At 42.6% G+C, this 12,954-nt stretch overlaps 1 protein-coding gene across 2 annotated transcripts in view; it reads left to right on the top strand.

Annotated features, from left to right (window-relative positions):
• The window catches only part of psme3ip1 (proteasome activator subunit 3 interacting protein 1), a 74,608-nt gene that overhangs the window by 33,417 nt on the left and 28,237 nt on the right, over nucleotides 1–12,954 (top strand). For both annotated transcript variants that reach the window (XM_078400295.1, XM_078400294.1), the window contains exons 3-4: nucleotides 5,267–5,365; nucleotides 7,484–7,606. In XM_078400295.1, coding sequence (XP_078256421.1) covers nucleotides 5,267–5,365; nucleotides 7,484–7,606 — 222 coding nt within the window. The remainder of the gene's footprint in view (nucleotides 1–5,266; nucleotides 5,366–7,483; nucleotides 7,607–12,954) is intronic.

Genomic DNA, 12,954 nt, shown 5'->3' with positions numbered 1-12,954 from the left:
ATCCGCCTTCCCAGCCGTGGTGACGCTCCACTAAAGTCAGCCATCATCCTCCGCCTGTTCCACTGTTGAGGTCTTGGTTGGATTGGTTGGAGGTCTTTGTCAGGGACCTCCCCCTCGACCTTGCCACCTTGGGTGACCCTACCAGGAGCGTGGCTCCAGACAGCATCGCTCTCAGGATCTCAGGACCACACAAGCTTCACCACGACAAGGTGACAATCCACGTCGAAGTATCATATGTGATGTTATACAGTACAGTATAAGCAAAATCAGGTGTAAATTAGCAAACTTTCTTCAAAGTACAAATTCCAAGGCTCTTTACAGGCTAAGGAATCAAATTTTCATTTTTATATTAAGCAATGTAGCAATTAATTTGTACAACAAACATTTGGCCAGGCACACTGATCGGAAAGGGTTGGAGGGATATGGCTCCGATGCAGGCAGGTGGGACTAGAGTAGATAGGGCATCTTGGTTGACATGGCCAAGTTGGGCCGAAGGGCCTACTTCAATGCTGTATGACTCCAGAACAAGCCATAGTTCTGTGATGATTGTTGCAGAACAAAGGATGCCAGGGCAATAGGAGAACTTTCTTCTGCCGAACACAAGCTTTGAATATTTGCTGAGAGGATAAAGTCCACTGCCCATATCTTCCTTCATTGCGGGCACATTCATGATGATAGACATGTCTGGCTGGATCACTTCTCCAGCACTCTGGAGTGGGATAAAAACATGACCGTCGGATTCTCAAGTGGGGGTGCTGCCTATCGATCCAAGGCTGAGACTTGTTCATGCAGCATATGATGCTGTCAGGAAATTTGGGGATAGCGTGAGACATGCTGCTCTGTTGCAAACCTGAGCATCGATGACTCCTCTTTTGGCAGCCGACCTGCTTGTACCTGTGGTACTGTAATTGTATCTGTTTATCAGCGTGAATTGTTCTGTCAATTTTCTAATTTCCACTACTGTGTTTAATGAATGAATGTTCCACAAAATTCTTGCTGACTGTCTAATCAATAAATATGGTGCAAAGCTCTTTGGAGCGCCGAATTACCTAATCTCAAACAGGGCAGTGTTCAAGACTGTATGCTTTTTGACTTACTTTCTTGGTATTTTAGTTTAAGTCTAAGGGTGACACCTTGGCATAGCTATAGAGTTGCAGTGCCACTGACCCAGGTTCCATCGTGACTACAGGTGCAATCTGTATTGAATTTGTACATTCTCCCTGTGACCTCGTGGGTTTTCTCCAGCTGCTCCGGTTTCTTGCCACCCTCCAAAGACGTACAGGTTTGTAGATTAATTGGCTTTAGTAAAACTTGTAAATTGTCCCTAGTGTGCAGGATAGAGTTAGTGCATGGAGAGATTGCTGGTCGGCACAGACTTAGTGGGCCGAAGGGCTCTTTCCACTCTGTGTTTCTAAAGTCTCTGCTCCAATTGACGATTGACTTCTGTTGGGTTTTGGGTATAGATAAGAACTTGTTCGCATGTGATGTCCTCCATGGTTAAACCGTCTCCCACACTATCTCAGAGTTGACTGTATCCATCCAGGATTCAGAAATATCATGAAAGAAAGGAAGACATTGCACATGAATAAATGTTTTATTAATGACTGTCTTGATGGTAATTTGGAGATGATGAAAATTTAGTGATTCATAATAATTTATTGCTTATCTAAGGTGTATTAATTGTTAAATATATTTTGTACTCCAATAACATTTCAATTGCATTCTCTTTTTTTGAACCCTTTTAGCTAATCTTTGAATGGAGTTAGCTTATCAACCTTTAAATGACAAATTGTTTGATTTTGTTAAAAATAACTGCAAGAATTAAAATCTCCTTCAAAAGCAGCTACAATAATGGAGGTACATTCTGTACCAAGAAGTAATCGGAAGCTTTATGTCTGGTTATGTTGCAAAAGACAGTCTGTGAAATGTCATGTTATATTCGCCATTAATTCTGAAATGTGAAATAGATGGAAGTCTTGAATTATGTGTGTTGAAGTTAAAAAGTCCTTGACGGCAATTTAAAGAGAATTATTTTCATTTTGTCACTTTGGTTTCCAAGTGAATTCCAGTTCCACTAAAGGCCTCTGTCAGAATGTGGAATTCTACATCTTTTGATACAGAATTGTACCTTCAAGGATGAAACTTTGTTTCGTCTCAGTTATTCCATTGATTGGTGTAGAAGGAAAATGATTTAACTTCTTTTCCTGTGTTTTCCACCGCTCTCTTTTGTCCCATATAAATAGTCTGCATCAGCATGCAACTGGTGAACAGATTTAAGCTAATTAAAGTTAAGTGTGAATTCCATTTTTGTTCTAATTTCATGCTTCTGTAACCACATTGTTTTTGGTGGATGCCCTTGTGCTAAACAGGGCTATTTACCTGTGGAGTTTGATGCCCCATTCTGCCTGGAAGAGTAATGAGACAAGGAGAGCCTTGTATGGAGAATGCAATGGAAAAGTTAGGCAGTTCCCGACTTGTATGGTGTAGGAAGGAACTGCAGATGCTGGTTTAAGCCAAAGATAGACACAAAATGCTGGAGTAACTCAGCGGGGCAGGCAGCATCTCTGGAGAGGAGTGGGTGACGTTTCGGGTCAAGACCCTTCTTCAAACTTCTTGACCCAAAACCTCACCCATTCCTTCTCTTCAGAGATGCTGCCTGTCCCACTGAGTTACCCCAGTATTTTGTGTCTATCCCACATCTTTGGGATGTAGGAGGAAAGCTGACCACCCAGAGGAGTCCCACAGAGAGATGGACAAACTCTGCATTGACAGTGCCGAAGGATGGGACTGAACCTGAGTCTCTGGCATTGTGAGGCAGCTGCCCCATGTGACACCTACTTAATACCTAGTGTCTACCTACTCTAAATGAGTGCACTTACTACTCTTTTGAGATATTATTACACAAAGTACAATGTGGACTGCAAGAAATTGTAGCTTAGTCCATCGCACAGATCATATCTTCCACCATTGGCTCCATCTGCCTCAGAAAAGCAGTCAACATAATTAAAGTCTTAACCACCCCGGTCATTCCTTCTTCTCCCTGGTTCTGTCCGGCAGAAGGTACAGAAGCTTGAAAGCACTCATCATCAGACTTGGGAACAGCTTCTTCCCCTCTGCTATCAGGTGTCTGAATGGTCATTCCATAAACTCGGACACTGCTGATTCACCCTTGCCATTGAGGACATTGGACTTTGTCTATGGAACGGAGAACGATATTCTCCACTTAGAATCTTCCCCTTTCATCTATGTGTTGCACTTGAGTTTGACTTGATTGTAATTATGTATGGTATATCTGATCTATTTGGATAGCATGCAAAACAAAATGTTTCACTATACGTCAGTACATGTGACAATAATAAATTGAAACCTATCAAAATAGATGTAGTAGGAATGCAATGATTAATTGTAATGCCAAAGAAAATATGTGACATTGCTACGTTCATTGTAAGTCATCTTTTTGGATCTTAGTCATCTTGGATCTTGGTATGTGGGCAAAGCAAATACTATGAATGTATTTTTTTCATCATTTGCAAATATTAGATTCTGGAATGGATATGAAGGGCACATTGCATTTGAAAGCAGACCTCTGAAATGAAGACCAATATTTTCTGTCAGTAAGTCTGAAAATCAAAACATTGTAATGATAAACCTGTACTTTAACTGCAGGATTCCTCTCTTCGTTGGCCATGTGCAACAAATTATTCCACTTGTGCTCCCATTTAAGACCATAATGTACTTATAATGTAATTATGCAGATGGTTTAGGGTCATTCATCACTTAAGTTGGTAAGAATTGATGCGATTGGTAATTGTTTGCAACTTTCAGTTTGCATTATAAAATGATATTGGCTTTCTGCTGATTTTAGATTGTCTTGCATCAGTAATAAAGCATGCTTATTGCCTTTTTTATAGTGAGGCTATTTCCAATCTGTGGAATAATCTTTTGGAGAAATAAAATGGATTTGTACTCACTGCCTAAACTTGAACCAGTGGAAACGAAGATTGCAGGAATTGAATTGCGGCAACTTAACAAATTAGGTTTAGGTTTATTATTGTCACGTGTGCTGAGAAACTATGGAAAAAACTCTGCTTTCCAAGCAATCAGATATAAATATTCACAAATACAATCAAATCCAACCCAAGTACAATAGATAAGAGCAAAGGGGAAGATACAGAGTGCACAATATAGTTCTCAGTGTTGTAGTGCATCAGTTCCAGAGACAAGCTTAAATGCCCACAATGAGGACAGGTGAATCGGATAGTACCCTTTCAGCAGTGATTAATATTGCATATGCAGTGTGCAATTTAAAGCATACTAAATTATACTTTTTTTCTTTAAAAGGAACTTTCTTGGATCAATATCTCTGCCACCTTTTGTGATATTCCACTTTCAGACTCCTGATACATAGGGTGGCACAGCTTGTAGAGCCACTGGCTCACAGCACCAGAGACCCAGCTTCAATCCTGACCTGTGGTGCTATCTGTGTGGAGTTTGCACATTCTCCCTGTGACTGCATGGGTTTCCTCTAGGTGTTACGATTTCCTCCAACATCCCACAGGCGTTTGTAGGTTAATTGGCCGCCGTATTTGTCCCCCAGTGTATCGGGAGTGGATGAGAACATGGATTCACATCGAACTAGTGTGAACAGGTGATCAATGTACTCTGTGGGCCGAAGAGCCTGTTTCCAGGCTGTATCCCTAAACTAACTCAACTAAACATGTTTTCTAATTCTTCCTTTCAAATTACGGAGCTCTTTTCCTGTTTACTTTAGTTCAGTGTGCGGGGAGAGCATTAAAAGATGTGGGCTTATGCAGCCACGTGTATAAAATAATGTCTATTTTACAAGGTCCTCAATGTGGTTGGATTTGTGTTCCTGCCCCCCACCACTGCTGAGATTAGCAACTAGAATTGTTTCAGAATAATGGTCTGGTGTCATTATTGAGTAAAAAAAATATTCTTGCTGAAACACAAAGATTTTCTCTTCATTCGTGAGTTGTTGCCTATCCACCTCATTACATGACTTTTGAGGAGTTGAACTCTCACTAATAGTTAACCGCAACATGTTTCCTTAGTTTTATACAATCTCCGGCACATATTTCAAGGCCAGAAATTGGATGACACCTATTTAAATAATGTTCATTTTGTAATTTACAAAACATGCTGGAAAAAATTAAAATTCTGAAAAATGTACACAACAAATGGATGAATTGCATAAAGGACTAACTGGCTACAGCCATTGATTTTTTTTCCTCTTTCTCCATTACAGAATGCCCAGAGGAGGCTTACGATCCTCGTTCATTGTTTGAAAAGCTTCAAGAACAAAAAGATAAGAAACAGTCTGAATTCGAGGAGCAGTTTAAATTTAGTAAGACTTCTCCTGAGCTTTACTTCCTGGGGACTTGTAGTTAAAATCTCCCAATTACTGTGGTGTACCTTTCAATATAAGTGTACCTTTCCTGCAAAGTATTTATTGTTGCTAATGAATTGATGACAGAACACCCAGCTGCTTATTGAGTTGAAGAAATATAGGAGCAGTTCAATAACATTGTTGCGGCTCCCAAGGGTCGGGCCATACTACTACCGACCCCTCGGCACGGGAATGGACCAGTCCCGGGAGGCGGTCCTGGACTCAGGTATATAAGGACAAGGTTTGGGCGCCAAGCCATTCCGGCAGACTAGACCCGTCTGAGACCCACGATACAATAAAATATACCTTCCCGAAATACCTGGCTCCTTGCCTTTATCGACGCGCTACAACATATTATTTTGTGTTGATGAAATTATGTCTATAAAAGCTAGCTGCTTGGTGTGTTTACAGTGTGGACCTCATCCCTGTATGTGCCTTACAGGATTCTATCATGTTAGACTTTTTGCAAGAAGAATTGATTTTGAAAATAAATGCTGGCCCCATGTTGACCGTTATTAGTTCCCTCCTGACTGTAATAACTTCAGTATTTCTGCACAAACACCATTTTACCGACACCTGGATAACTTGCTTATTTATTCCAATGGAAAGCACTAGCTGCAAGGGGAATTTTATTTCCAAATTATTTTATTTTATTTATAGGTATTACAAAGTGCTGGAGTAACTCAGCAGGTCAGGCAGCATCTAGGAGAGAGGGAATGGGTGACGTTTCGGGTCGAGACCCTTCTTCAGACTGATGTCGGGGCGGGACAAAGAAAGGATATAGGTGGAGACAGGAAGACAGTGGGAGAACTGGGAAGGGGGAGGGGAAGAGAAGGATACAGGAACTATCTAAAGTTGGAGAAGTCAATGTTCATACCGTTGGGCTGCAAGCTCCCCAAGCGAAATATGAGGTGCTGTTCCTCCAATTTCCGGTGGGCCTCACTATGGCACTGGAGGAGGCCCATGACAGAAAGGTCAGACTGAGAGTGGGAGGGGGGAGTTGAAGTATAAGAAAATAACTGCAGATGCTGGTACAAATCGAAGGTATTTATTCACAAAATGCTGGAGTAACTCAGCAAGTTAGGCAGCATCTCGGGAGAGAAGGAATGGGCGACGTTTCGGGTCGAGACCCTTCTTCAAACTTCAGTGCTCAGCCACCGGGAGATCAGGTTGGTTAAGGCGGACTGAGCCTTATTTTATTTATAGGTCTTTTGATCTTTTAAAAATGGTAGTGTATTTGAATGCTTCTAAATGTTAAAGTTGGTCTCTTTTTTTCATTTCCCAACGCCCAAATTGTCCCATTTGATAGCAATTATATGGTCAACGATCTTCCACTGTGCAGCCTCTCGCTTCACTGTAGTGTATGGCTGGCCAGCTTCTCTTTGCAAATTTCCACTGGATGAGCTGTGCAAGGTTTACGAGGAGGAAAGCAGTTTGGTCGCATGCAAGGATGCTGTCAGGACTCGAGGGCCTGAGCTACAGGGAGACGTTGAGCAGACTGGAACTCTATTCCTTGGAGCGCAGGAGGATGAGGGGTGATCTTATAGAGGTGTACAAAATCATGAGAGGAATAGATCGGGTAGAAGCGCAGAGTCTCTTGCCCAGAGAAGGGGATCGCGAACCAACTAGAAACCTTTCATTGTCTGGTTTGAGCAGGTTTCTTGGGTGTGCTTTAAACATCGGACTTGATTTAAACGAAACATAACTTTAGATGATTGTGTCAATACTGAAGACATGAAGAGATTGCTAGTTCATCTCGTTACATTCACGTTTTATAAAGAGGCAATATAATAGCTGTACATTTATCAATTTATATAAATATATAAATTGCTTTTATATATGCATTTATTCTGTGCATTTATTTTCAGTGCAGTGCTGGATACATAAAATAATGTATTTATTTTTTGTGCACTATTGTAGAAAACATTTGACGTTTATGTTTTGGAAGTATTTCTGTTCATCCATTCTTTTTAAAAATAATTTGTGAATAAAAGACTTACTAGGTAGTGCGATTTATGTGGCAAGTTCCTTCTGATGAACTTTAGAACAATGTTGTGATTTTATGATTTCATTCAGAAAATATGGTAAGAGGTCTCGACGAAGATGAAACGAGCTACCTCGATGAAGTTTCCAGGCAGCGGCTGCTCATAGAGACGCAACGGAGAGAAGAGGATGACAAAGAGCTAAAAGAATGGAGAATATCCTTTTGTTCAGCACAATTGAATCTTGATTGCAGGATCTTGGGAAATTAGTTTCATTTCATCATAAAACTGAAAGCTTTCTTCATTGTAGATTCAGTTTAATTATATATGCTTTTCCCTCCCATATTACCTGTTATTACTTGACTCAAGTAAAAATTCTTCCCTTTCATCTCATTTTTAATGAATAAAGAGATTTGCCAAAGGCCCAATGTTTTGGGTTGTCAGCTGCGGTCACTGGCAAAGTGAAATCAAATCATTTTGATAATCAACTGAATAATCTCTTCAACAAGGCTTTGTGAAACTAGTGAAAGCAGAAACCTAAGCATTTACTGGATGGTTTATCTGGTGTACTTTATGGTCACGATTAAGTCTTTTTGTTCTTGCATTCTATTTCTGGCTTGTTTGCTTCTGTCTCTCTAATATTCTTTTGCTGTCATTTTATGGTCAACTTTTGAGTCTCCTGTGCCTATTACCTTGCTGTCCACCTTGCTCAATATGCACTTGGTTTTTCCTTATCTTTTGAATTTGCTTACATCATGTATCCTTTCATTTAACCTGTCTTGAACAGTTCTTGAATGGGCAGTTGTGTTAGGAAGTCATTCTCTTCTGTCCTGAGTTCCACGTTTTATTGCCTCCAGTCATGTTCCTGCTGCTACCTCTGTACCAAAGTCTGTAAAGACATCTACTGGTTTATGGGATAACTCCTTGTCTTGAATTGATCACAGTCTTTCATGCAATAGACCCCAATATTCTTCTTCCTCCTGCTTCTGCACGTTTTTCTTGCATTTGCCAAGAATCTATGGTTGGTTAGCTCCTCTTTCCAACTTCCATGCAGCTGCCTCTTGGCGTACCAATTTCCATGCTGGCTCCCCTATCCCCTCTCTCCCCTCCCCTCCTCTCCACCCTCCTCTCCCCCCTCCCCTCCCCCCAATCCATCCCCCTCAACCACCCTTATCCTCCCTCCCCCCTCCCTCCAACCCCCTCCCGCCCTTCATAGGAGATAGATTTAAACTTTAAAATGTGAATAACTTTAAATATATAACCCCGATTTCAATGAAACTTCTTCCATTAGCACCAAAGGGACGACGGTAAGTAAGGTGGGCCTAAAATTGTTGCGCTATCCTGTACCATTTTGGCTGTAGTTCAGGAACAAACAATAGACAATAGACAATAGGTGCAGGAGTAGGCCATTCGGCTCTTTGAGCCAGCACCACCATTCAATGTGATCATGACTGATCATTCTCAATCAGTACCCCGTTCCTGCCTTCTCCCCATACCCCCTGACTCCGCTATCCGTAAGAGGTCTATGTAGCTTTCTCTTGAATGCATTCAGAATGTCATACCCCTTATTCTTAAACTGTGGCCCCTGATTCTGGACTCCCCCAACATTGGGAACATGTTGATAAACACAGAGGGGGAGCAGCCCTCCTGACATCAGTCTGAAGAAGGGTCTCGACCCGAAACGTCACCCATTCCTTCTCCTCCATTATAGATGAGGCTCTCACTAGGGTCTCTTCTACATCCCGCAGCTCCGCTCTTGCTCCCCCTCCCCCCACTCGCAACAAGGACAGAATCCCCCTCGTTCTCACCTTCCACCCCACCAGCCAGCGGATCCAACATATCATCCACCAACATTTCCGTCACCTACAACGGGACCCCACCACTGGCCATATCTTCCCATCCCCTCCCCTCTCTCCGTTCCGCAGAGACCGTTCCCTCCGTAACTCCCTGGTCCACTCGTCCCTTCCTACCCAAACCACCCCAACCCCGGGCACTTTCCCCTGCAACCGCACGAGATGCAACACCTGCCCCTTTACCTCCCCCCTCAACTCCATCCAAGGACCCAAACAGTCTTTCCAGGTGAGACAAAGGTTCACCTGCACCTCCTCCAACCTCATCTATTGTATCCGCTGCTCTAGATGTCAACTTATTTACATCGGCGAAACCAAGCGCAGGCTCGGCGATCGCTTCGCTGAACACCTGCGCTCGGTCCGCATTGATCAAACTGATCTCCCGGTGGCCGAGCACTTTAACTCCCCCTCCCATTCCCAGTCTGACCTTTCTGTCATGGGCCTCCTCCAGTGCCATAGTGAGGCCCGCCGGAAATTGGAGGAGCAGCACCTCATATTTCGCCTGGGCAGTTTGCAGCCCGGTGGTATGAACGTCGACCTCTCCAACTTCAGATAGTTCCTCTGTCCCTCCCTTCCCCTCCTCCTTCCCAGATCTCCCTCTATCTTCCTGTCTCCACCTATATCCTTCCTTTGTCCCGCCCCCCTGACATCAGTCTGAAGAAGGGTCTCGACCCGAAACGTCACCCATTCCTTCTCTCCCGAGATGCTGCCTGACCTGCTGAGTTACTCCAACATTTTGTGAATAAATTGGGAACATGTTTCCTGCCTCTAATGTGTCCAACCCCTTAATAATAATAACAAACAAACAAACAAACAAGAGTTTTAGTATATAGATGGTAACCAGTTCAGAATTTTACTGTCCTCCTCCCTGACTTCTTCCACTACAATATCCTCCTTCAGGAATACAGATGAGAAATATTAATTAAAGACCTAATTCTCCATTCTACCATCCAACAGTTTAAGATTATCCAAAACTCTACTGCCTGTGTCCAAGCTTGCTTCAATCCTGTTCATCTGTTTTCCCTGTTTTGGTTGACTTACATTGGTTCCTGATTAAGCAATGTCTAGACTTTAATGTTCTCATTCCTGGTTTCATTTGTCTCTGTGGTATTTGGCCGTTCCTATCTTTGTACGTACCTCTCACACTTCAGTCCCACTCGGGCATTGCTCCTCTTGTTCTGGGCTCTTGAACATCTCCAAGTTCAGTCACTCCATACTTGGTGGCCATGTGTTCAACTGTCAAGCTGTTTCTGTACCTGTTTACCTCTATTTCCTCTTTGAGATGCTATGCTGTTCCCTCCATAGATCTGTGCTTGTTTAATTATTTCCTTTTCTTATAACTATCTACCTTCGTCTGCATTAATTACATGATTTCACGTTACCTTCGACTTGGCATCAAAACACATGAGATGATTTGCCATCTTTGAGGTGTTTTAAAAAGGTCTAATTTGTTTAACTTTTGTCTTTGTTCAGTTCCTTGGTTTCCGCAGCGCTCTACCACGTGCTGTGATCTTCAGCTGCCTGACCCACTCCATGGATAGGCACTGGGCCAGCCAGCTGAAAATCATTGTACATGGGAGAGATAATGTCACAGCTGTTAATGCAAATTGGAGGGTGATTGTTTATTTTGTCCAGGGGGAGTGAGCTGTGCTCACAGACTCTTGTACGTTTCTTTTCCTCTGGGTTGAAATTCATGGGGATGAAAAGACAATTCCTCACATTTAATTTTTTAAGAATCTTTACCACTTTGCGTAACAAATCATACAGGCGCAGGTAATTAGCATGGAAAGATTTGTTTGCATGGGAACTAGTAAGCTGGTTGCTGTTGGATTAAATGGGTTTACAAACAAGTGAAAAATAAAATGTTGAATCATTTTATTTTGAATACATTTCCCATTGGAAATGTGCCTTAATTACCTTTACAGTAAAGTATCTATTAAAATGACCTTAATATACAGGATTACTGTTTTCTTGAGTTGTTAAAGCTAAAGATAAACCAAACACCTAATATTCTGAAATGAAATGCTACACTTAAAAATAAATGCAAGTTGCAAAGTATATCTGTGATACTATTTCAAAATACAACATTGTGTTTAAAAATGGTGTTAGAATCTCTGCAACTTGTGGTTTATTTGACCCATTTTACCGCCAGTCTTTTCCCTAAATTCATTGTTAGTTTATCGATTCTTTTGCAGAATGACATTCAGAACGTTACTTGGCCTAATGGTTTGAAGCGTGAACAAGGTATTAAGAGAACATGATGGTGGTAATGGGGTCATTTATTGGTAAAGAGCATTAAGGCAGTTTAAGCAGGAGTCAGGTAAATATATGTTTAGACAGTGGTGGGCAAGGGACATGTTGAACTGATGGGGAGAGAGAGAGGATGGAGAAGCTCCATGCAGTGCATACAATAAAACAGGCCAGTTGGTCCACATGGTCTGTTATTTTTATTGCATGTGTTATGTAATTAACACCTAAGTGTTTTAATACTTTTGGTCCTGTTTATTCCAGGCATTTTTCAAATAATTTCTAATGGATCTCATTATTTTATCAAATAATTCAGTTCTTTCTACATGTTCTTACTAAATTGCAGTGCAGGTCAATAGTCAATAGTCAATTTATTTGTCACATACACATAAATGTGCAGTGAAATGAAAAATTACCCGCAGTTCAACAATAAGACCATTAAGAATAAGCAATAAAAATATGCAATAACACATACAATCATAAATCAACACCAAACAAAAGAAACATCCATCACAGTGAGTCTCCTCCAGTCCCCTCCTCACTGTGATGGAAGGCCAGAATGTCTTTTTCTCTTCCCCTGCCGTCTTCTCCCGCGGTCAGGCTGTTGGAGTTGCCACATCGGGGCAGTCGTGGCTCCCGACATTGAAGCCCCCGCCGGGCGGAGAAAGGTCCGTGGCGGGCCGACCCAAGCCCCACGATTCAGGGCGGGCGAAGACGCTGTCGCTGCCGCTGCCGCTGCCGGAGCTCCCGATGTCGGCCCCCACCCAGGGGCCTGCGGGCTTCCGACGTCCAGGCGGCCCGCGCCGGAGCCTCCGGAGACAAGTCGCAGCCTCTCCCGCAGCATCCGAAGGCAGCCAGCGCCGCAGGTGGTGAGTCCGGGCCGCGGGCTCTGCGAACCAGAGCCCAGGTGGTCCCAGCCGGAGCCCGCCAGCTCCAGGTGCATGGCCGGTGGTAGGCCGCAGCGGGAACGGAGACACGGCCCAAAAACAAAGGTCACGTCTCCGTTCGGGAGAGACACTTTTACAGTTCCCACCCCCTCCCCCCCCCACATAACACACAACCACAAACACTACATCATATTTAAACTACAATTAAGACAAAAAACACAAAAGACAAACGGACTGCAGGCAAGCCGCAGCTGCGAGGGCAGCACTGGCTCCTCCTTGTCATTGTGTGGCTGTTAGTGTGCTGCACAGTGAGGTTGAAAGTGGCTTTTGTTCCAGGGGACTTTCAGTGGGAACATTGTAGAAGGCTAAGGGACACATCCTTAAATATTCTCCCTGTATTTTGCAGGTACCCAAACAGTCACATTCAATTATAAAATTAAAAATACATCAGGTCAGGCAAATTGAATGGAGAAAGAAACGGAGTGCTGATGAAAGATTACATCCATGAAATATATATTTATTTTTCTGACCACAAATGCTGCCTTATCTGCTGTTTTTTTATTTCAGAATTCTAACATATT

The sequence above is a fragment of the Rhinoraja longicauda genome, chromosome 6, assembly GCF_053455715.1.
Source record: "Rhinoraja longicauda isolate Sanriku21f chromosome 6, sRhiLon1.1, whole genome shotgun sequence".
Taxonomy (NCBI): Eukaryota; Metazoa; Chordata; class Chondrichthyes; order Rajiformes; family Arhynchobatidae; genus Rhinoraja; species Rhinoraja longicauda.
Note: the sequence above shows the minus strand (reverse complement) of the source record. Positions and strands in the feature narration are given on the sequence as shown.